The sequence below is a fragment of the Phyllostomus discolor genome, chromosome 14, assembly GCF_004126475.2.
Source record: "Phyllostomus discolor isolate MPI-MPIP mPhyDis1 chromosome 14, mPhyDis1.pri.v3, whole genome shotgun sequence".
In the NCBI taxonomy this organism is placed as follows: domain Eukaryota; kingdom Metazoa; phylum Chordata; class Mammalia; order Chiroptera; family Phyllostomidae; genus Phyllostomus; species Phyllostomus discolor.
The window spans coordinates 48674342-48697147 of record NC_040916.2 but is presented as its reverse complement, the minus strand read 5'-3'; the positions used below and the strand labels follow the sequence as shown (position 1 = coordinate 48697147).

Below are 22806 nucleotides of genomic sequence, written 5' to 3'. Positions count from 1 at the left end.
GGCCCAGACCCTCCTCTTCAGAAACTAGCGCTCTCACACCTACCCTCCAGTGATAACCGAGCCTTTCTCTGTAGAATCTGGAGCCCTCTTAATAGGACTTAAGCAGCTCTTTTTAGGGATCTAAGCCTCTGGGTTTACATATACTCTCTCAAGGACCTAGGGATCTGTCTATAGGACCTGGTGCTTTGCCTATCTGGGCCGTTATCCAAATCAGCTGCCTGATTTGGTCTTTTGTGTAAATGAGAAAAGGGACTCAGTCCTCACAGTGCATCTCTTGGCAAGTGGTGCCCACGTGCAAAAACAAAAGGTGCTACTTCCTTTAGCAGAAGGTGGCCCTATGAGTCTCCCCATCTTAGTGAGGGAACCTGGGCTGATGTAAGCTGTGACTCACCCCTGAAGGTGGCTCCTTTGTGCTCTGTCCAAAATGCACAACTATATGTGTCAGTTCTGACTGTAGGACATGCACTTCCAGCTGTGATGCCTAGGCCTGTCTGTAGGCCTCTACTCATGGGATTTGGGCTTTTCCAGAGACTGGTTCTCTGTGTGTAACCTCTGGGCCACTGTCTACGTGCCTGGGAGCTGACCTGGTGCAGGCCTCTTTCTGTGGCATCTGAGTCATGGAGGTATCCAGGCTCCCATCAATTGCGGTACCAGCTTCTGTTTAAAACTGTGACTCAAGTCTTCCCTGACTGTGACCCGCCACAGTGAGATGTATATTTTGCACTTGCAATACAGTAAACATACACGCACACAAGTACACGCACTCACATGTGACCACAACAACAATTTTAATGAAACAATACTCACCTTCACTACAGAGGATACACTCGGGTATTTTCCTCCTGTTCTATTCTTTAAAAATTAAAAAAAAAAAAAAGCTGGTTGAAATCCATACAATTGATTTCTTGATTTCACTACCCCTAGTGGGTAACAAGCTATAGTTTGAAACACTGGTGCCTAAGGCCTGGGCCTTGATCAACACCTCTCTGTAGGGTGAGGGCCTCTGTTGAGCCTGGGGTTCTCTCCCGGGGCTGGTCCTCTCTCTCTAGGGTCTCAGGCCTTGCGCTCCTCTCCTGCAGGCTTTGCCTTCATGTCCCTCGGACCCTCAGGCTTGCCAGTACACTGCTGCCTGCCATGTTCTCTCCAGGGGCACTGTGGGTCAGACTCCTGGGAGCTCTCTGAGCATGATGCCTCACCCTTCTCCTCTTGGGGCCAAGGAAGCAGGGAGCTGAACAGCTCGGCGGCAGAAGGAGTACTCAGGCTGTGTGGCCCAAGGCGGCTTCCAGTGCATCGGGTGGCAACCAGAGAGCTGAGCTGTGTTCAATAACTCATGGAGGCTGGGGCCTGGAGGAGGGGGAGGCCAGGAGGCAAGGGGGGGGGCACAAACAAATAATTCATTAAAAAAACAAACAATGAGCAAGTGAGAGGGAGGATCAGACACTTGTGTGAGTGGGGAGAAGCAGCTGCCAGCCCCAGATATAAAATATTCACAGGTCCTGCACCTTGCACAGGGCCCACGTGTGCCCCAGAGCAGACAGGTGGTTGGTGTGGTCTGAGCGTAGACACCTGCGTGCTAACAAGGAGGGCAATGCATGAGTCCTCCGACTCCCGAGTGTGCGTGCCAGCACGGCTATGCAGAGCTCTAATGTCCATGAGTTGACATGGAACTACATGCACGATGGACAGCCAGGAGCACAGTGCTCGGATGTGTGGTCCAGGACCAGGAAATGGGGCTTGGTAGGTGGGGTCGGGATGTAATAACCTCTGACACTACTCATGCTGTGATCCCTCTAATGAGCCCAGCAACCTGAGAAGCCTGAATCTGGGAGGCATCTCCGGGGTGTTTCACCGGAGGTGTGTGTGACTCCTGAGTGCACTTCAAGAAGACCTGAAAGGGAGGCAGTCTGGCTGAGCAGTTAACAGGATGAGCTTGGGTTTGAATTCCAGTTCTACCACTCACTGACGGCGCTAGTCACTTTACGGCTCTGAGACTGTGAAGTGGCTGGCGCTGATCGTGCCCTGCCTGGAGGAGTTGGCTGTGGTGGGGATTAAGAGCCCTGTCTGGGAAGCACTTAGCGCGGTGTTAGGGCCTGTGGAGCGTCTGATGGAGGGAGGCCTCTTGTCTTTGTTATGAAGGGGTTATCTCCCGATGACTACCCAGCTGGACTAACCTCTTTTCCCATTTTTCTCCCCCATCTCCAAGCTGCTCTAAAAGCTATCATAGTGGGAGGGGTATCATAGGGCTTGGGGAGTGGGCATGGGTGGGAAAAGATTAGAATCAGGGACAGGAAACGTTACGGCAAAAAACCCAAAAACCAAAAAACAAAAAAAACAAGGCCCCTATCCTTGACAGTGTGGAAGAAGGGCTCCCTAACCTCAGAGCCTCTCCTTAACCCCTAAAATTCTACCTCAATCCAGACTCTCTTCTTGTTCCTGCCACCAAAATTTAGCATTCTAATGAGTGGCTGCAAGGAGACAGAGGATGTTAAGGCAGAGGTCTCTGAGAATAGAGACCTTCACGATCTCCTTGTCCTCATTCCCACCCCCCATGCTTATTCTCACTGCCAGGGCTCTAGCCCCCACCCTCTGCCTACAGCAGCCAAGGGCGTCTCTGGCAAAGATGGCTATGTCTGGGCAAAACCCAGAGAAATGACACCGCAGAGTGGGTGGGGAGAATCCAGACTGAAGAGAGCCAGAGAGGGCCAGGGTGGAGGGCCTGGGGCCTTCCAGTAGGCCCCAGCATTCCCTGGCCCTCTTATGTCCCCTGGAAAGGATCTGCTCCCTGCGGGAGAAAGCGGCAGACAGGTCTGAGCTGGCCTGCTCCTCTTCAGACAGAACAGGTTGGGGGAGGGGGCCTGAGCTCTTCGTGTGGAGTAGTGGCTGTCACCCTGTGGCCTCTGGGGGAGCTAGGGGCAGAGGGACTGCAGCCTAGGCACACCCTTCCATAGCCTAGGGCCCAGCCCTTAGCCTCCTCTGGCCATTTTGCTGCCACTTGGAGCCAGGGGTCTGGGCCCCCAGCTGTGAACATGGTGCCTGCCCACCTCTTCCAGAAGAGCCAGCATAGGTTCGCCACTTCCCCTCCCCTGGGCTGGGCAGGTTTGGGCTAATCTGCAGAAGAGCTTCACAGCAAACATTGATCTGTAATAAAACCACCATGTGTGTTCAAGAGAAAGGATTCCAGACACAGAGAGACCCAGAGAATACAGACACACTCATATGCATGTTCACAGATGCAAGCACACAGCTCTGGGAGGGCAGACACAGGCACGAGCCGCCCTGATGACACAGCTAAGCACAGACTCACACTGAGTCAGACCACATCCCCTCCCCAAACCCCCTTGGGTTTGAGGGATAAACTTTGTCCTTCAAAACCCAAGCCTTCTCTGACAGCCCCTTACCCTGTGTTCCCGTAGCACTTGTGTGTAGCTTTACAATAGACTTGCACTTGACATTATAATTACTTCTTGGCCAGTTTGTCTTCTCAAGTAACCCAAAGATTTCTTTTAAAAAAATTTATTTATTTATTTATTTATTTAGAGGGTAAGGGGAGTGGAGAAAGAGAGAGAGAGACACATTGATGTGTGAGAGACACATCCATCAGTTGCCTCTCGAAAACCAAGCATGTGCCCTCACTGGGAATTGAACCTGCAACCTTTCAGTTTGCAGGCTACTGCTCAATCCACTGAGACATACCGGTCTGTGCTGAAGATTTCTTAAGGGAAGGGATCTTGTCTTATGCAAGTGTTATTCCCAGCATCTAGCATGCAGCTTGGTATTCAGTTAATAGGAGTAGGTGGGGTGCTTAGTAAATAATTGTTGGATTGACAAACAAAAGAATAAATACATTCAGACAGTGGGGCCCCCTCCACAGAACCCCTCAGAAGCACACAGAGGACACCAAACACATGCTACTCATGTCTCTTGCCCCACCTTCTTGTCTCGTGGTCCTCTGATTTTCCAGGCTCTCAGCCTCCTCAAAGGCCCTTCTGTCTCTCCACTCAGTGTGAGACCATGAGTTTGTGCTCCACCTGAGGACTGGCAGGCAAGGTAAGGGTTAATGACACCTCATTAAGGTTTAATTGGAGGAAGGAAGCTGCCCTGGCACCAGACCGGTGGGTAGGCCTGCCCCTGGCTGGAGGCAGGCATCTCCTGTTCCAGCACCCCGCCAGGTGTGTGCATGATTTGGCCCTGGAGATCCTCAGCCCAGCCGGGGGCACCTCCCCCCACCACTGGCTTTGCCAACTCAGTCTCTAGGCAGTACAGACCAGTCCTCCCCATCTGTCGCCAAACATTCAGAGGGGGAGGCCGACTTCTTGTCTGTTCTCCTTTAGCTAAGCTGTGCCCCCTCCCACTGCTGGAGACGCTGGAGGCTGGGAAGAGGGGTGGGATAAGGAACTGGATGACTGAGATTACTCTAAGGGATAGATTTGGGATATAGATAGCAACAGGGCTATAGAGCGACAGAGCTGGGGATGTGGAGATGTCTGCCCAATTTGACCTTAAATGAAGAGAATGCAAATGAGATGCAGACGGTATGCAGATGAACACGAGGATCTCAGAATTAACATTCCTGGTGGCAGCGGCTCTGCACCCAGGACCCCAACACTGTTGCCAGTACTGCCCTCCTGACCTTCCTGGGTTGAGTGGCACTAATCATGACACTCAAAGTGAGAAAGATGCCAGCTTAGGCCCTGGCCGGGTAGTTCAGTTGGTTAGAGCGTCCTCTCCATAAAACAAGGTTGTAGGTTAGATTTCTGGTCAGGGCACATACAAGAAGCAACCAATGAATGCACAACTAAGTGAAACAACAAATAGACATTTCTCTCTCCCTTTTTCTGTCTCTCTAAAATCAATTTTTTAAAAAATGATAAAGAAAGAAAGCTAAGAACTTGGTCGGGCTAAGGCAGGACTTGGGAAGCTGAGAGCCACCCCAGGCTCCCCGCCCCCACCCCAGGCACCACCCAAGCTGGCTACTGAAGCTCAAACTCTCCAGGTTATGCCTGGACTCACCGTTGGTTGCTATGGGGACCCCTCCCACGTCCAGACTGAACCAATAGGCATTACCTCTGATGACCTCATGCCCCAGGCCCCCGAATTCTATTGGCTATTTGGACGCCAGAGTGCCCTTCTCCAGCTGCATCACAGCTGGGGATCCCCCCTCCCCTCCGAAACCACCACAGCCCCAGGTGGCCCACAGAAAGAAGGGCGTGCTGGGAGCTCACAATTTGCTGAATGAATGAATAAGGAAAGGAAGGAAGGAATTTATAAAGGAGAAGAAAAAAGGGACGGGTCCCAATAAGGCTAAAACTTCAGGGTTTAGCCTCCTAGGGAAGGAGGGAGATTTGCAATCCCGGAAAGTGTGGAGCAGGATCCGGTAGCAGAGACTCGGGCTCTCAGGCTCTCGGAACACACAGATAGAATGAGGCAAAGATGAGGGGAGTTTTTGCATCTGTTTGGGAGACAAGGGCATGCCCAGCAAATTGAGGGCCCCACCCTCGGCTGCCTAGCGCCGCTGAGTTTAGGGGAGATCGGTGACGCCCCAAAACTTGCAGACCTGCCCAAGCCTCCTGGAACGGTGCCCCGGAATACGCCCGGAGGGTTTCTCATGGATAGGTAGGGCCTTGCACCGGAAGACCTCCCAGCACCTTCAGCCCGCCCCTGCCCCAGGAGCAGACTTGGCTCTCGCTTTCCATGGGGACAAGCCCCGAGACTGAACCAGGGCAGAGGCTGAGAGGAAAGCGAGGGTAGGCTGGCTGGGCTTAAGGCCTGCGGCCTACTGGCCTGAGTTTGCGACCGCCCCCCGCCCCCGTCCCCGCCCCGTACAAGTGCGGCGGCTGCTTAGGTGTTCGCCCTAGCACTCGCAAGGAGCTGAGCGGGCCGCGAGGGTGTCTGTCCGTCTGTGTCAAATATGAGACCCAGAGGGAGGGCTTTTGTAGGAGTGCGGGCAAAGCCCACTGGGCCTGGGTCTCTTTCGCACCGGCGTTCTTATCTCGGCAGATCGGCGCGCCTGCCGGACTCCGGAGCTCCCTCGCTTGGCTTGGTCAGCCAAGAGGGTGTGTCTGAGCCAGCTGCCCGCAGCGAGACCTCCTACAGTTCTCAGTGAGGGGCAGGGGCTACTAGCCAGTTGCCCCCAGCCTGCCCCGCCTATGGTTCCGCTGGAGACCGGTGGAGGTAACAGCGCAGTCGGATTCCATGGACATACGTCCTGGATGGCAGTCGAGATAGAACCCGAACCCAGGACCAGAAGACCAAGCCCATATCTCGTTCTTCAGCTCAGATTCCACGCCCTCCGCACTCCAGTCACTACCCTCCACCCATTAAAGACCGTTTGGGGTGAGGGCCCTGACACATGCATACCTACGGATTTGACATTTTCTGAAAGTGGCCTCACATGGGGGAGGAGTTGACTTGTGTCTGCTCCGCCCGCGCCGCTGTCCTCCATCCCAGGCCTCAGCCAGAGCAATGGAATTTACCGAGAGGGACCTGGCTTTGACTTAGGCGCACAAGGGGTTGGGGGAGAGCTTAGAAATCCCCAGCATTTCAGTCTGTCAGTCTCCAGCCGCCGCCCCCCCACCCCCTCCCCCGCCCCACCGCGTGTTCACACGCCGCCTCTCGCTGCCGCAGCCGCGGAGCTAATCAGCACAACATCCACCTATCGATCGCGGGCGCAGTGCCAGGCAGGCCGGCGCTGTGCCTGTGGAGGCTGCGGGCCCCCGGGGCGGTAGAGCACAGCTTCGGGGGAAGGGGAGCCCTATCCTCCAGCTCCATCCGGGACATCATTCAGAAGGAAGGCCCATTTGGGCTTGGGGTTGGGGGGGACCATAGCCACTTCTGCCACAGGTGGGAGAGACAGTGCGGAGCTGAGAGCAAAGGGGGCCCTCCCTCCTTCCCCCACTCCCACCCTCTTGTAAAAGCAAAGAACAAAGAGGCCGCTGGGGATGGAGGCTTTGATCTGACCCCACCTTCCCGGTTCTAGGCCAGGCACCGCCCAGACTGCCCTTGGGAGGGGGAGAGACACCCAGCTCTCAGGGACCCAGACACCCTGAAACCCAGGCGCTGTCTTTCTAGTAGCTTTGCCTGCGCTACCACAGTTTGGGCAGTGCCCCAGATGGGTGGGCCGTCAGGAGCATCCGCCCCCTCCTCAGCACAGGAAGCCAGCTAGGGAGGTGGGAGAAGGTGCCAAGCTCCACAGCTGCTGCTGGCACCCACCCCGCACTGCCCAGAGGGGCGCCCACGGAGGCCTGGCACGGATGGCCTGGGCACAGCTAGCGTGGAGGTCAGGCCAAGTCCAGCTGAGAGCAGAGGCCACAGGGAGTCCTGGTGTCAGGGGAGGAGCCAGAGGTCCAGGAGAGCAACAAAAAGATGGGTGGTTTATTGAAGGTTTGGTCCAGACACTTATAAAAATACAAACTGATATGAAACTCAGCCTCATGGCAAGTCTCTGTCTTCACAGAAGACAAGTGAGTGACCCCCTGGGAGGGAAAAGTGCCGCCCCAGGGAAGGGGCCCACAGGGCACTGGGCACAGATGGCAGGCCTGGGCTGCTTCCTTTACCTGGTCCTGCAATCCACCTGTCCCAGGTTTTGGCCTTGGCCCCCAGCAGGCTCAAGGATTCAGTCCCAACAAATTCCAGTCTTCCTGGGAGATGCAATAAGGCCATCAAAGCAGCTGTTGGAGATTCTGCGTATATCTTGCCTTGGCTTTAGATGTCCAGGGCTGTCCGCAGCTCCCCTGTAATTCCTCTTCAGCCTGGGATGAGGGGGCCAGCACCCGCAAGGGTCGCCTCAGACCCTCTGACTTCCCCCATCACTCCTCCATCTTGTCTGTCTGGCTTGGCACTCCCAGCTCAGGTGGGGCTCCTCCTCCAGGGTGTCTTGGGAGGGCTCTGGTTCCTGGGGTGGCAGGAAGGGTCCACTTGGCTCAGAGAACTCGCAGAAGACGAAGAATGGGAAGCAGCAGCAGCAGCAAGAGACAGAGGGGGCTGGGGGTGCCCCCGCCTTGCCACCCTGAAGTGCCACTCTCTCCAGGGCTCCCAACAGGATGGGCTGACTCAGACTCTGTGAGGAGGAGGGGTAGCACCAATGTGTCCTCCATCCCAGCAGCCTCCGTTCGCTCTGCCCATTAGCTGTTCCAGCCTATTCTCTAGGGTCTCTCAAATCAGCCACTCTCTTCCTGTAATCTACCACTGAGTCTCCTGTAAGCCCCAACTTCTAAGTTCCCCCCCAATTGCCAATACACACCACCAGTTCAGCAAAAGCCATCAAGGGCCTTGACCCTGGAGACGCTGTTCTGTTGGCCCAGCACGACAGGCTTCAGTGTGAAGCTCCCACAGGCTCAATGGGGAGAAAAGAGGCCATAGCTTATAACCCTGCCTGGACCCCTCTGAGTCTGATGCTCCCAGATTCTCCCACACCTTCCCTCCACCCCAAGAAGGACCCCTAGCCAGAAGGGTTGCCCCCTGTTCCCCACCCCACTTACTGCTCTCCTTGCAGCAGACAGACACCTGGAGCCTCAAGCACTGGCCAGGACTCCCGGGAGTTGGCACCGCTGCGTGGTGGGAGGAAAAAGTTAGCACGGGCTAGTTTGCAGGTTCTGTTTCAGACCCTCCCAGCTTCTCTTCTCTCCAAGTCCTTGGAAAACTTTTTCTTCTTTCTGGGCCCCAACCACGTGCCAGGGCCCATCTGTGGCCCCTCCCCATGCCCTTCACCGCCTTTCCCAGGTCCTCTCCCTCCGCTGCATAGACTCACTCTAGGTTCCCCCTTCTCCAGTCTTGGACTCAGGGCCCCTACAACCCCTCTCTCGGTCCGCAGCCCCTCCCTGCTCCCAGGTCTGGCCTTCGTTCCCAGTCCCACCCTCCCCCCTCACCTCAGGCTCTCTACCTGGACTGGTGGCAAAGCCAGGCACCCCATTCCTGTCCTTGCCTCCCCCAAGAGGCGACCAGTGTGCCCTTCCTCACTCACAGATGTAGTAGTAGGTCTCTCCAGGTAAAAACTCGAAGCCAAGGGAGAAGGGTGTGAAACGCTGAATCTTCTCTGAGAATTTAACAGGGCCAAAGGGAGCAAAGGGGAGGGAGCACTCCCAGCGCTTGAAGGCACCTGCCCCCTGTGCCTGGCAGGCCTCATAGCCCGACCAGTCCACCATGTATAAAGCAAACGTCTCAGGGCCCTTGGGGGGCCCTGGACCCTCATAGTGTGGGCAGAAGATGTCCAGGTAGTCGTTGAGGCCCAGCTCCACCACGGCGTCTCCTCGAAGCAGCCTGCAGGCACAAGGTGGGTGTGGGCTGAGGGGGTTGTGGCAGGGCACACGTGGGGCACACAGGCCAGGGATGCTCCTCCCCAAGGGTCTCTGCCCACCTCTCCCGTGCCCTCTGGAGAGGGAACATCTCAGCAAGGCCTGAGGTCTTCAGACTGACAACTCTTGAGAGCCAGAGTGCAAGGAACGGATGAGGCAACAGATCTACAGGTTCAGAGAGGTGAAGGAGTCACCTACAGCCACCTGGCTCAAACGTGAGAAGGCCTCTCTCCATGCCCTGCCTTTGCACTGGAGCTGCCACACAGCTCTCTGGTGCCCAGCCGGGGCCTGGCACAGCACCTGTGCCAGGTGAACGTTAGGTGGACCGCTGCTGCGAAGAAGCTGGGGCAGAGGCGAGGAACAGAGATCCAGGCCCACGGCGCAGCCACGGAGGCAGAGATGGAGACTGGGAACAGTAACCTCCCTAAAGATGCACAGAGAGGGCGACTGCCCTCGGACCTCAGTCCAACGCTGAAAAGGCTGTCAGTGAGGGAGTGGATGGTGGGTGCTCCCCACCTTTTTTTGCCCCAGAAGTGGAAAGGAGCCCCCTCTACATACCGCCCAATCTTCAGCCTCCTCAGGACACCCCTGTGTCTTGGGACCTGCCTCAGGGAGCCAGTACAGGTGGGAAGGACCGGGGCAGACTGCCCTCCATGGCATCAAATACAGCAGGGACCACACTTGCCCCCTCCCCACACACTCACTCTCTCACACACACAACGCAGCTTGACTTAGGAAAGGCCTCCAACTGTCCCTCAATGGGTGGTCCAAGGGCCACCAGTGTCAGGAGTTCTGGTTAGAAATGCACATTCCCGGGCTCAGCTCAGACCTACTAGAACACAAGAAACCTTTGCATACTTTCTTCCACCGCATCCTTAGTGCCTGGAAAACTGTCTTGTACAAGGACAGGGCTCAATAAATATGTGTGGATTGAATGAATGAGCCAGAAACCTCGGAGTTGGGGGCTAGAAACCTGCATTTTTAACAAGTCCTCCAAGTGATTCAGAGGCACTGGTCTGGAACAGAGAGAGAGAGGAATTCTGAGTTAGAAGACAACAATGGCTCTTATCATCCGGTATTGGTATTGTAATGGCCTGCCCAGCCGCCTGGTCTGCCCTCCCCAGGGGATCTTTGGGCCCCCACAGGGCAGAGTCTAGGTTTTCGGACCTCTGATCTCCAGCGCCCTAGCACAGGTCCTGGTGGGTGCACAGGATGCTCTTAGTGAGTGAATAACTGCAGAGTCAGGTTGTCTCAGGTACAATATCAGAAAGGAAAACAGATGGAGACAGTAGAGAGAGGCAGGGGGAACTGGGGAGGGGGTGGCAGCAGTTGGGGAGGTCAAAGACTTGGCCAAAGGTGACTGAGCTAGAAGGCCAGGGCCCAGACTAGAGACGAATAGAAGGAGATAATGACCGAGCGGAAACAGACTTGCCAAAGGAGAGATCAGGAGACAGTGAGTGCCAGAGGGGAGGCCGGCAAGCAGGAGAGTGACCCATGCTCCTTCACGAGAGGAAAGTCCCCTTGCTCGCTCTCAAGTCCTCCCGCCTGCCTCAAGCTAGAGGGAGGCTGAGGGTCACCAGGAGAGAAGAGAGGGGGGCGGGGCTCAGAGTGCGCAGGCCAAGGCCCCTCAGCTCCCGGTTCTAAGATACTACCTACCATACTTGGGGCTGAGGTCCTCTGAGCGTCCCCCGACACGTGCGGGTTGAGGGGAGACCTGGGGCACGCCTCGCCCCTCCCCCCTCCCCGCCGACTCAAACAAAGGAGCCCTGGTGTGCAGCCGGCCGGGTGCCGGCAGCACCCAGCACAGAGCGAGAGTCACAGAAAGAGGGAGAGTTGGAGGGACGCGCGCCAAGCCCGGGAGTGCATAGGCCCCGCTGGCTGCTGGCCGGGTTCGGCCCGGCTACCTGGGGTTACTGGAGTTCCAGTAGAAGTCGTGACGGAGGCCAGAGCCCCCTTGCAGAGGGGAGCCGAGGAGCGCGACCCAGAGGACAGTCCGCAGCAGGGGCAGCAGCCGCATCGCCCCCGCGGTTCAGTCTGGTCTGGTTCGGCCCGGCCCACTTCGCCGTGGCCGCGAGAAAGGTACAAAGTAGAGAAGAGGGGGTGCGGGGGAAGGGGGTGGGGTGTGGAAACTCATCGACCACGCCTCTGGATAACTTTTCGCCAATCAGAGCGCGTCTCCGCCTTTCCACTCCAGCGCCAACTCTTGTTAACCCCCTGTGAGCGGTTACCAGCGCCAGGTTAGCCAGGCTCCTACAGAGACTGGACAGGGTTGCGAGGGGCCGGGAGGGACGCCTTCCACTGTCCATGACGGTTTTTAAAGAGGTTGTATCTTTAGGGTCTGCATTAGTACACTGTAGACGGTGTTATTAGAAGTGTGGAAGATTTAAATAGGAGCACAGGCCCTTGGCTCAGAAAGAGTAAAGTGAGTCCTGGGCAAGGGCCCACGAAGCCTGTCCAGCCACCTTAGCACATCACCTTGTTTTTTTTTTTGTTTTTTTTTTTGTTTTTTTTTTTACACCTCTAGAGACAGCACTGGGGGAAGGGACAGACCGCCCCCTGGGTCACCCCTCCTCCCCACTTCCCCTTCCCCCACTGAGCCTGCAGCGGTGAGCTCGAGCTCGAAGCCCACCTTGCTTGGGGTTTGGCTCCTGTCCCTTTCCGCCCCACACCTCTATTCTGGGCTGGGGGCCCGCGCAGCGCCAGCCCTGAAGACGAAGTAATGAGGTGGTTGCGGCTTGTACAAAGCACCTTTGTTCCCGAGCCCTCAGGTGGGGGCGGGGGAGGAGGCAGGTGCCTGGCCTTGGGATCGTGGGAGCTGCCGCCGGGCTCCGCCCCGGCTCTGGGGCTCTGAGAATACCAGCCAGATCCACTTTTCCCAGCTACCAGTTAGAGGGTGGGGACCGCAGGTAAAACAACTTGGCGGGTTTATCGAATGGTCACCCCTAAGCGTTGGGGCGAGGGCTGGGTGACGGGATGGCAAAAGGCATACAACTCCCTTTGGTACTGGATGGCACAGAGAGCAATTCCAGGCTGGGCAGAAACGAGCCACGAGCATCCGAGCGTCCGACGATCCCGGGGACAGAAGCTGCTCCTGCCCTGGACTCTCGTTCTCCCTGTTCTGTGTTCGCCTGAGGGGGCAGCGTCCCCTGCCGGCCAGATGAGCTGCAGCAGAGGCAACCCAACCTTCCCTGAGCCAACAAACCGAGGCACGCTCCGGAGATCTTTCGTTTATTAGGACTGAGCAGAGAGACAGGATGTGCGCACCTCCCTCAGCTAGGTCCAGCGCCCAGCTCTCCCTAACCCCCAGCTGCAACTGCACGGGCTGGTCCCCAGGGTGATGCTCGACACTCGTGGAGGTGCCTTCGGACGCCTGCTCCTTCGTGTCCAGGCGCTGGCCCCTTCCATCGTTGCTGGGTGTGTGTGGGGGTGTACTCCAGGAAACCTGTTCATGTTTCTTTAAGTCCTGGAGGCAGGCAGAACTTCAGGAGAGTTCAGAGGTAGAGGGAGGTCACCCCTGGTGGCGGTGGCGCAGGCCTGGGGTGCCGGAAGCAGAGAATAAGGTGAGAAGTCCCCTTTTCCCAGACCACTCCTCCCACCCACCCATTCGCAGCGCCTTTCCTTGCCCACCTGGAGGGTACCACTAGGGGGAGGTTTCCAGCTCCTGGATCAGGCAGGTCACTTGAAGGGCACCGGCCCTGGGGGTCAGCAGGCAGTGGCTTCCTCGGGGGTGGGGGCTTGGCAGGCCCCTGAGACTGAGAGAAAAGGTAGGAGGCCAGTTTGGGAAAGGTGTCATGTTGGCCACCCCGGAAGCACTGGTGCTGGGGAACGCCAGCTTGTGCGGGGGCAGCCCCAGAGGTTACCTTTTTTTTCCAAACAAACCTGTCACCATTGGAGATGCCACCAGGGTATGTGCCCTCAAGCACAGAGGGGGCATCTCGTTATGGCCACCACCACAACAGCCCTGGGTGGTGGAAGAGGCTGTGACCTTCTCTCCCCCCACCGTTACCTTCGGGTGCCTCACCACCGGGTCAGCAGGCAGAGGGCGTGTGGGGGGATTGGGTCGGTCAGCCAGCTCAGCCTGAACAGAGAGAAGGGCAGTGGCTTGAGAGCACAGAGAGGGGCAGTGGGCATGCAGAGGTTTTCCCGAGGGGTTCAGGTCAACATGCAAAATCAGCCAGAGGACAGGAGAATGGGGACATGTGCACAGGGCTTGGGTGCATGCCAGCAGATGTCTGGGGGGGAGGAAGGAACGGGTCACTGTGGTGTCCCTGGCCCACTGCAGTCCCGCCACTGACCACCAGATGGTGGTAGAAACCAAGGCAGGAGGCTCACCCTTTGCTGCTTCTGGGGCTCATAGTGTCTGAAGGCTGAGGGGCACCCTGGTCCCCTAATGAAGAGCATCACTGGCAGGGAACAGGGATGAGAACTGCAGTTGGGTACCAAGCCTCCCACCTGCCCTGGGCCAGGCCCAGATTTACCTGGAGTCTCCTGGACACAGGGTCAGGAGGCAGTGGCCTGGAAGGGGGAGCCAGGAAGCCAAGTGCACTAGCCTGCTGAGAGAGCAGGAAGAGCAAACAGGCACAGAGTGGGGTGGGGAGCAGAGAGACAGATGCAGGCAGAGAGGGGTTAGTGCCCAGGGAGGGGCAGCCAGGACCCCAGGGGCAGTGGGGCTGTGCATGCCGTTATTCAGTGGCATGCAGAGGGGGTGAGAAGTGGTAGGGCGGGCATGGAGACCACCTCCACACACACACCCCTGTCGTCACACCCAGAGGGCTCGGGGCAGGAGCACTCACCAGCCCTCTACGCACAGCGAAGTGGGCCTCATCAGGTCCCCGCATGCTGAAGGCCATCCTGGGCCCTACCCTCCCTAGCGGTCCATCCAGGGACCACTGCTGGGAGCAGGGGCAGACCACCTCTCAAAGCCACCAGCTTGGCCGGCTCAAAGAGCTCAGCAGACCCTCCTCTAGGTGACTGTCCCTCCCCACTCCAGGCTGGACCTCTGACTCTTGGGTAACGTGAGTCTTTCTCTCAGTCTAGAGTCTTCAATACCCCCACCCCAGGGCCCACGCTGGATGTCTGGCCAAGGTGGGGCCCCCTCTTCTCTGGCATCTAGGACTCACCTTGGCACCTGGCATCAGCAGGGCCCTCTGTGGGGGTTCTGGGCATTCTTGGGGACCAGACTGGGCTGCCCTGAGCACAGAGAAAGACAAGGAGGGAGAGGGCCCAGCCTCAGACCATGTTCCTCACCTACACGCCACCCTCGAGTGGGGCTAACCCTTTGCAGCTCCTCGAAGAGGAGCACGTGTGGAGTGTAGGTCCAACTGGGTGTGGAGGGGAAGCTGCTCAGCCCAAGGGCCCCAGATCCCCAGCACATGGGCTTCTGAGGGGAAGTGACCCTAGCATCTCAGTGCACCCACTCAGGGCTACAGGCCTGTGTGTGAGGCGGAGAGTTCCGAGGCACATGGAGGGAAAGGAGGGGTGTGTGGTGTGGCCCAAGGGGCTCGGGGTCAGAACCAGGCGGAAGGGGTTGCAGAGGGGATGGGGGCAGGGCTCAAGACAGGTATGGAGGGAGCTGGTAGCAGGGAGGCTGGTACCTGTATTGGCAGCTGGGTCCCTTGAGCTGGCAGAGTCGCTGGCGTAGGCGGGCACGGTGCCAGTAGCTGGCACCAAGCAGCACCAGGATCAGCAACAACAGGAGGCTGAGGGGCAGCCCTGTGGTCAGGGAGCTGGAGGCTGCCGAGTGAAGGCAGGTTTGAAGGTGAACAGGGCTGAGAACTCCACACCCAGCACGGCGCAGGGGGCAGGGAGTGAGATCAAGTGCACAGAGAAAGTGAGGGGGCCAGGGCTCACACAGAGTCAGGGAACCCTCAGTGGAGGGGTCAGAAAAGGGGGGGAATAAGCCACTTTGCCCTCCCAGCTGCCCCTGCCCCCAGGCCGCGCTACCTCTGACCCGGGCGCTGCAGTCAGGGGGTGCCCAGCCCTCCTCGCAGTGGCAGTTCCTATTGCTGTCACAGACCTAGGAGGTACAGGTTGAACAATGAGGGGCTCTGTACTCTGAGGCCATGTTTCCCTGTCCCCTGCTTCTCAAGATCTCAGATATACATGAGTGGCAGGTGTGCGGGACAACGGGCACAGAGAGCCAGTGCTCTGGGAGCCCTCACCCATGCCGGAGGAAACCAGATCAGAACACCCCTGCGAGTGCCTCCCACGTGCGGGACCCTGGGCCAGCAGTTTTCATACTTGTCTCATGTACCTCAGGAGGTGGGTACCATTGTTATGGCCATTGGACAGATGAGAACACTGAGCTCAGAGAGGCTAATAACCTGCCCCAGGTCACACAGCTAGGCAGGGGTAGAGCAAGGATTCGAACCAGGGATGTCTGTTTCCAAAGGCCATCACCCCTTTTCCTCCCTGGAGGCTCCCTGCTCCCCTTCCACCTCTCCACACCACCTCACCCCGTGCCCATGGCATTTGCTTCGACACTCCTGTGCTCCCAGGAGATCCACGGGCTGGCACCGATGGTCAATGCACACCTGCCCAATGAGAAGAAGAGCAAAGATCACGTTCTTGCAGAGCTTACTAGCACTGGAGGCCAACGTGGCTGAAGCCACAGCCTGCTTTTACGGATGGGAAAACCAAGGCACATAGGACAGCAGGACTTCACTCGATCGCAAGAATCTGAATTCCCCTCAGAGGCTGTGCCTTTTACACTGGTGGACTGTGAGACCAGGGTACTGCTCACCATGTCCAGATATCCCTCCCAACCTGGTCTCGCTCACCCGGGTTGCTCACCAGGCCAGGGCCACAGGCTGTGCCAGGTAGAGTCAGGAGGGGCTGGGCCACATCGTTGCCCAGGTCCAGGTGTACCCAGCTGCAATTCAGCCAGGTCCCATTGGCTTCTAGTGTCTCCCAGTGCAAATCCCGGGCTGAGCCCAGCAGAGGCTGGGCCATGCCCCCCTGACACTGGAGCTGCCCGCAAATGGCATCTCTAGGGTGAGGGAGGAAGCACAGGGTCAGTGAGGTTGGGCCAAGGTTCCCACAAACCCAGGGGAGGAGCCACTTCCTAACTCACCTAGGGTCGCAGGACACGTAGCTGCCAGTAGGGCTGCGCCCGCAGTTCCCAAAGGCATCCCCCCGAGTATTGGCAGTGAGGAGGCAGAGTGGTGTGGCAGGCTGGGCCCCAGGTCCCCAGAGAGCCTGGCACTGTTGGGCATAGGAGGCACAGCGCCCTTGCATGCACACCGCCTGTCCACCTGCACACGGCTCGCCATCCCCCAGACTGACATCAGGAGGGCACTCGGAGCTGTCTCCTGAGCAGAACTCAGGCAAGTCACAGTCACCTCTTGCTGGACGGCACTGCCAGCCTGCCGGGCGCAGCTGTGGAGAGTGGGTGAACTTCAGTGTGGGCGCCGAACAAATGCAGCCAGGACCGGAGGGTCAGAATGACCCTTTCCCCCCTGGCCCCTGGCAGGTGAGCCCTAGGAGTCCTGTCCAGTCTGTGCCCACCTGGCAATTTTGACAACAGGGTCCATCTGAGGTACACCGTGCTCCTGGCCTCAGCTGGCAGGTGACAGAATCACAGCAGGGATCGGTACAGTGCTGTGGGCCAGGGCACAGGGGGCGGTGCATCAGAGCGGGTGGCCTGAGAGCCTACCGCCCAGAGCCTGAACCCAAAAGGATGGCCAGAGCAAGTGAAAGCTAGAGCCCCAAAATCCATGTGCTGTCCCCGAAGACAGGGAGGTGGGAGAGGGAGGAAAGGGCTCTTCCGAAATGGAGAGGGGCTCAGGAGTCTTGGAGGGGGCACAGAAGTAAGTGGGGCAAGGCTGTGGGCAAGGGACTCACGTCTGGGAAGCCGCAGTTGTACTGCTTGCTCAGCCCCGAAATCTTATTTCCACAGACAGTAGCCATGGAGGGCAGGCGGGGCAGCTGTTCAAAGAGGCAGCTGCCCATCCCATCCAAGAGGGCCTTCTCAAGGGCCTGTCGGCTGCAGTTGCTGAAGTTCAGGCCTGGCAGGAAGCTGGGGAGGGCAGCATGGAGGGTTGGGGCTGTAGACCACTCCCTGCCCCCTGCCCATCCACCCTCGACATCCTGCAGTCACTCACTCTGTGGAGGCCTCCATGATGCAGGTCTTGGATGGGGCTGGGCCGGGACAGGGGCAGCTGTTTCCAGGTGTGTCGTGGTCCAAGCCCAGGCTGTGGCCCAACTCGTGGGCTATTGAGGAGGCAACTCCCAGGATGCTTATGGAGTGGTCCTGTGCGAAAGGGTATCCCGGGTCCAGCACCCGCCTAACTGCTCCTGTTCTCTCCTCATCTGACCTCTCGGACATTCAGTAGACACCGCCTCCCTCCTCAGCAGGAGGAGAGCCCAGGCCTGGGTGGCAGAAAACCTGGGTTCTAGCTCAGCTGTTCCCCCACTTGCTGTGTGGCCCAGGGAGATCACCTCTGCTCTTTGGGCCTCAGACGCTGCCCCCTGAACGGGAAGACCTAGGTGAAGACTGTACACTGAACAGCGGGCCGTCAGGGACGGCGCCCTGACAGCGGGAGCCACAGCATGCACCCCTGCCCTCTATGCCCACAGCTCGGGGTTCGGTAGGTAACTTGTAGGGGGTTTCAGTCCATAAACGGTCCCACTGCTGGGAGGATCTTCACTGGGGATGGGGAAGAGACCTGGAAATAGCTCACCATGTTTACGCCTCCTGAGAAGTCAGGAGAACAGATGGAGTTCTGAATGGCCATGCCCACCATGGGCCCAGAGAACGAAGTAGCTCTGTGGGATCGAGAGGTCAAAGGTCAAGGCCACAAGCCAGAGGGCCAGAGTTTCAGGGCCTCAGGTAGGGAGCTGGGCTGTGAAATTGGCCAGGCCAGGGCAGAACTGGCCCCACTGATTGAGCCTGGGGGTCTTACGTCACCAGCTGGGCACTATCATGGGGCAAACGAGGCAGTAAGCTGGCCCGGCGCCAGTGGAGGAAGTTGTGTAGCGTGAGACCTGGGTCTTGGCTTATCTCTATCAGGTCGTGTCGGGTCCACGCCTCCAGGCCCACCAGCACCACACGTACGTTCAGGGGCTGGAAGAACTGAAAAAGGGCTGGGGCTCAGGAGACGGGTTCCCATATTTAGGGGGCCGTAAGGATGCCACTCTGCCCAACACTGACTGTGTCCAGGAGTAAGGCCACTTCCAGTGTGCGGTTTAGCAGCTGCTGGTGGTCTGGGTACCTCTGGACCTGTGGGTTAGGAGAGGAGGCCATGGAAGGCGGCAGGGCACTCAGGGCCGGGGCGGGGCACGCCTGGGCCAGCACGCTCACCTCCGAATGATCAGCCACAATCACTAGCTCAATAATCTTGGTTTCTGTCACCACGTCCCGCCTCCACTGTGGACAAGAACAAGAGCATAAGGCACACTGGCTGCTCACACTGACGGCAGCCATGTAGGGCTGACCGAGCTGCATCTACTCCTGTCTGGTGTGGTCAGACAGAGGAGAGTGAAGAGCCGCTTTTACAGATGGACCACCGAGCCCGAGAGGCCAGGGACTTGCCCAAGGTGGACCAAGAAGTAGGCTGGGAAGTGGGGAGAAGAGCCTCACTTTTTTGGCTCCACAGTCAGAACTTTCTCCAAATTAAAAAAATAATAATAGCCAAGGCCATCAAATACTTACCACGTGCCAGGCCTAGTTCTAAGTACTTTACATATATATTGACTTATTTAATCTTCATAGCAACAAAAACTTGGTTTTTATTGCTTTAGGATTGGTAACTATGTATTTTCTAGATCCAAGCGAGCTCTCTGCATATGGGATCATAAGACTTGAGGAGTTTGAGTCTAGTACCTACCTCTAAATCCTGGATGTACCAGGTATTAGTCAAATGGCCTTGGGCAAATCACTTAACCTGTCTCAGTAAAACAGAGCTCCCAACAGCACCCACCTCGCCGGGCAGTGGGCAGAGTGGAGGAGATGACATCCCAAAGGGCCTGGCAGGCGACAGAGACCTCTGCACTAGCAGGAGCTACTGGCGCCTTGAACCAACAGCCCCAAGGGCCCCGGGGCCAGCCTCCTGCCACTCTTCCTTACCCGATGAATGCGAGGCTGTCGCAGGGGGCGCCCCGTTGAAGCCCGAGTGGGCGCAGGTTCACGCCAGCTCAGGGCGCAAGTGTGTCCTGGCAGGAGGAGGTCTTGGATCCGGGAGATGATGGGAGGACCCTGAAGGTCCCCAGGCCTCAGCTCCAGGGTATAGCCTTTCTCTGGGGACAGGATCACCAAGCCCCTAGGGAAAGATGAAGGAAGTCAGACAACTTTTCAGCTCCATTTTCATAACCTACCACTCCCGCTACCTTTGTGGACTCCACTCCCTGTACCTGAGCCCGGAGCACATGCAGACGGAGGCCCAGGAGTCTGCATGGCCCCGCACGCCTCCCTGGTAGCAGCAGTTCTCCTGTGGCACAGAAAGACAGTGCCAGCTTGCAGAGCAGGCCAGGGTTTCAGCCCAGGAGGCTCATCTGGCGGTTAAGATATGCAGCGCCCTCCCATGTGTCCCAAGGAAGGCGCTCTTCAGTTGCCCCATCCCTCCTTCCCTTAGGCCAGAAACAGGGCGCAAGAGAGCCTGACTCACCAGATTGTGCCCCTCACTGACTACCCGCGTGCCATCAGGTTGGTACCACACCAGGGTTGGCTGGCCTGGGACTAGCTCCCTGTGGAGTGAAGGCAGAGGAGGGCAGTATCAGCTATCTCCCAGAGTGGTGCGGTGCCAGCCCAAGGCCTGAAGGTGATGGAAGGGTAGCTGGGTGCCAGGTAATACTCCAACTGTCCTGCTTCCACTGAGCCAGCAGAGTGTAGTGGTTGGGCCACAGACTCCACCAGGCTGTCTGGGTTCCAACCGGGCTTTCGCCACACACTAGCTGTGTGACCTTGGGCAAGTCACTTAACCTCTCTTGCCTTGCCTTCTTTACATATAAAACAAGGACAATAACAGTACATAATTGTACCTACTTATAGGGTTGTTATGAGGGTTAAATGAATTCAAGCACTTAGTATGTAACACATGTAAATGCTATGGGAGCTGTTAGCCACGTTATCATCATTATTGTCATCACTACCATTACCTATTCTGTAGCAGCTCCAGGATGTGACTCTCACCATCCAATTCCAACTGGATCTGCAAAGCCTCCGGCAGACTGGTCTGTGGGCACCAGAGAGCAGGTCACCTCCCTGGCCCTGCCCGAAATTCCTAGTCTTCCTGACCAGAAAACGTTAGGACCTTAGGAGAGTACCCATGATTACATCACTGGTGGGGAGGGGGTGTCCCAGGGGAAGGGGCCAGGAAGGCCTGCGTGGCCTGGGGCATTGTTCTGGGGGCTTGTGCAGGGAGGTCAAGGAAGGTGTCTTGAGCCACCCCCTTCTCAGCTTCCTGCCCAGAGAGGAAGCATCATGGAGGACCCAGTGCAGGCCCCAGCCCTTCCTCTGACTCAGCTTTGGAATTGGGGGTAAGGGGAGGGCATTTGATGAGGTCCTGACTCTGTCTAAGCCGCCCCCCCCCCCGAGAAAACTAACGAGTGAGACCAAGAAAGCGAGTTTGGCCTCAGAATTTCCCAGTGGCCCGAAGGAGTGGGGTGGGGCCAAAGCAGACAGATGTGTATGGAGGGGAGAGGGAGATAAGTGAAGCCAGGTGCTGGGGCCTGGGGGAGAGGCAGCCAGACCTGAGGTGGTGGTGTCACAGTGAGGGTCGCTTGCCTGCTCTTCAGCCAACCTTTGCCTTGAGACACCTGACTGGATGGGGCGGCCGGGTGGTGGGGGTGTACCTCTTTATTTCAGGGGAGAGGGAGGCTCACCTGAAGTGCCTCTGCTAGGCTGAGTGTGAGATTATCCTGAAGGACCTGGGGCTGCAAGGACCCACCTAGGGCTCTCTCAGGAATTGCCTTCTCCTTGGTGCCACCTGCAAGGTCCCCGCAACAGTCCAAGAGAGTGCAGAGGGACTCAGCCCCTCTGACCCTCCTCGTTTCCAGCACATCAAGGCCCTCCTCTGCCTGAAGGACTCCCGCATTGCATGCTGGGACTTAAAGGAGAATACTGGGGGCTTCTCCCTAATAGTGTGCTTTCATCCCACCAACCCATCCCAAAATCGCAGAGAGAGTTTTTCAGCAAGCCCAGCCTATGGCCCCTCCCTACAGCCCTCAGGCCAATCCCAGCTCTTTTAGGGACCCTCCTCCCTGCCCACTCCCACCCGATTTTCCCCCTTCCAAAAAAGCCCCCTCGAGAACTGGGGGAAGCCTCTTGGCTGGGTGCTCACTCACCCTCCCCTGTCCTCACAACGGAGATGCTAGTAACGCCCATTTTTGGGTGGGGAGTGCAAACACCCCCTCCCTAAACACCACTCATGCCCAGTCAGGCACACCCATTCCCCACAGCCTCCGCTTCCTCCCTGTGTCCCTTCCTCCTAGCCCCCCCCCCCCCCCCCCCCCCCCGCCACAATGGCCCTCTCTCCTCCGGACACTCCACCCTCGCCTGCCCTCTCGTCCCCCCGGGCCCAAGACAGCAGCTGGAAGTGAAAGTTCTAAGGAGGAGTTGGTGTCCCAGCCTCTTTCCTGGCCAATTCTCCCCTCTCTTGGCTCCTCCCGGGCCCCCTCCAGCTCAGCCAGGTTTCTGGTGGTGGCATCAGCACTACAGTGACGGATGCCTGGCTGCTCAGGCCTAGGAGGAAGTGCCGGGGAGAATCCTCTTCGCCAAACCCTACAAGCGTGTACACTCGGCACCCTGGCACCGGGTGAAACAGTCAGCTAGGCTTCAAAAGAGAGAGATGCCAGTCCTGCGGAGCGGCGACCCTCTCCTACGAGCCTGAGGGACCCGCCTGGTACCACGGCCATGAAGTGTCCGCGGGGACGTGCCGAGGATGACTCTCCTTTCCTCTTCACTCCATCGTCCAGTTACCGGGCCCTCGGCCCAGGACAGAAGACCAGCGCCGGCCGCGCTCTGGCTGCGGTCTCTCAGGCTCTCCTTCTGACCCTAGTATCCCAATGCCTCCTGACTTCCCTGCGCCTCTTTCCAATGCTTCCCCCGGACGGAACTCACCTGTATCTGGAAGCGGCAGAAAGGGCAGAGGGCTGCCCGCGCCCAGGAGCCCCAAGGCCCAGAGCAGAGCTAACCGCATGACAGCGGCGCCCCGGGGCAGCCGAGGGTAGCAGGTGCTGGGCGGCGCGCGGAGGAGCCGAGGCGTCCAGGTCTGCCTCGCGCAGTCGGTGGGGCAGCGCAGCCGCCAAGCCCCGCCCCGTCCCCCTTCTATGGGTCCCAAGCTAGGCCCGGTTCCTCCGCCGCTCCTCCCCGGGAGAGGCCCCGCCCCCGTCGCGCTCTGGGAGCTAAAGAAGGCGGGACCTAGTCGTGGACTCCAGCTCCTCCCGCTCTGCTCTGCGCAGCGGCTTTCCTGCTACTGTGTCGAGTGGGAACCTTGGCCCAGTCCGACCGCCTTCAGAATCGCATCTCCACCCGGCCTCTAGTCCGGACCTCTTAGCAGCGTTGCTGCCCTCCTGCCTC

At 58.1% G+C, this 22806-nt stretch overlaps 2 protein-coding genes across 18 annotated transcripts; both read right to left on the bottom strand.

Annotated features, from left to right (window-relative positions):
- Positions 1–7345: 7345 nt before the first annotated feature.
- EFNA4 (ephrin A4) lies at positions 7346–11402 on the bottom strand. Of its 3 annotated transcripts, none has more exons than XM_028502657.2 (4): positions 11195–11399; positions 8960–9255; positions 8478–8546; positions 7346–7891 (listed from the first exon to the last, which is right to left on the bottom strand). In XM_028502657.2, exons 1-4 carry the CDS (start codon positions 11305–11307, stop codon positions 7806–7808), a joined length of 564 nt encoding a protein of 187 aa, XP_028358458.1. In that variant the 5' UTR covers positions 11308–11399; the 3' UTR covers positions 7346–7805. The 3 variants fall into 3 exon arrangements, with proteins under 3 accessions (XP_028358458.1, XP_028358457.1, XP_035870924.1); XM_028502656.2 differs by having other exon boundaries at positions 7346–8056; positions 11195–11395; XM_036015031.1 differs by lacking the exon at positions 7346–7891 and adding an exon at positions 8065–8332 and having other exon boundaries at positions 11195–11402.
- A 1100-nt stretch (positions 11403–12502) lies between these two features.
- Positions 12503–22589, bottom strand: ADAM15 (ADAM metallopeptidase domain 15). Of its 15 annotated transcripts, none has more exons than XM_028502783.2 (23): positions 22348–22589; positions 21111–21214; positions 20385–20461; positions 19895–19973; positions 19641–19717; positions 19357–19549; positions 18592–18657; positions 18442–18510; positions 18194–18363; positions 17972–18056; positions 17393–17541; positions 17133–17307; positions 16797–16889; positions 16363–16667; positions 16083–16278; positions 15746–15823; positions 15234–15306; positions 14885–15023; positions 14411–14480; positions 13769–13843; positions 13297–13368; positions 12918–13042; positions 12503–12824 (listed from the first exon to the last, which is right to left on the bottom strand). In XM_028502783.2, the coding sequence occupies exons 1-23, from the start codon at positions 22424–22426 to the stop codon at positions 12782–12784; spliced, it is 2592 nt and encodes an 863-aa protein (XP_028358584.1). In that variant the 5' UTR covers positions 22427–22589; the 3' UTR covers positions 12503–12781. The 15 variants fall into 15 exon arrangements, 11 of the variants coding, with proteins under 11 accessions (XP_028358584.1, XP_035870916.1, XP_028358585.1 ...); XM_036015023.1 differs by having other exon boundaries at positions 12918–13036; positions 22348–22577; XM_028502784.2 differs by having other exon boundaries at positions 13769–13840; positions 22348–22576.
- Between the last annotated feature and the right edge of the window lie 217 nt (positions 22590–22806).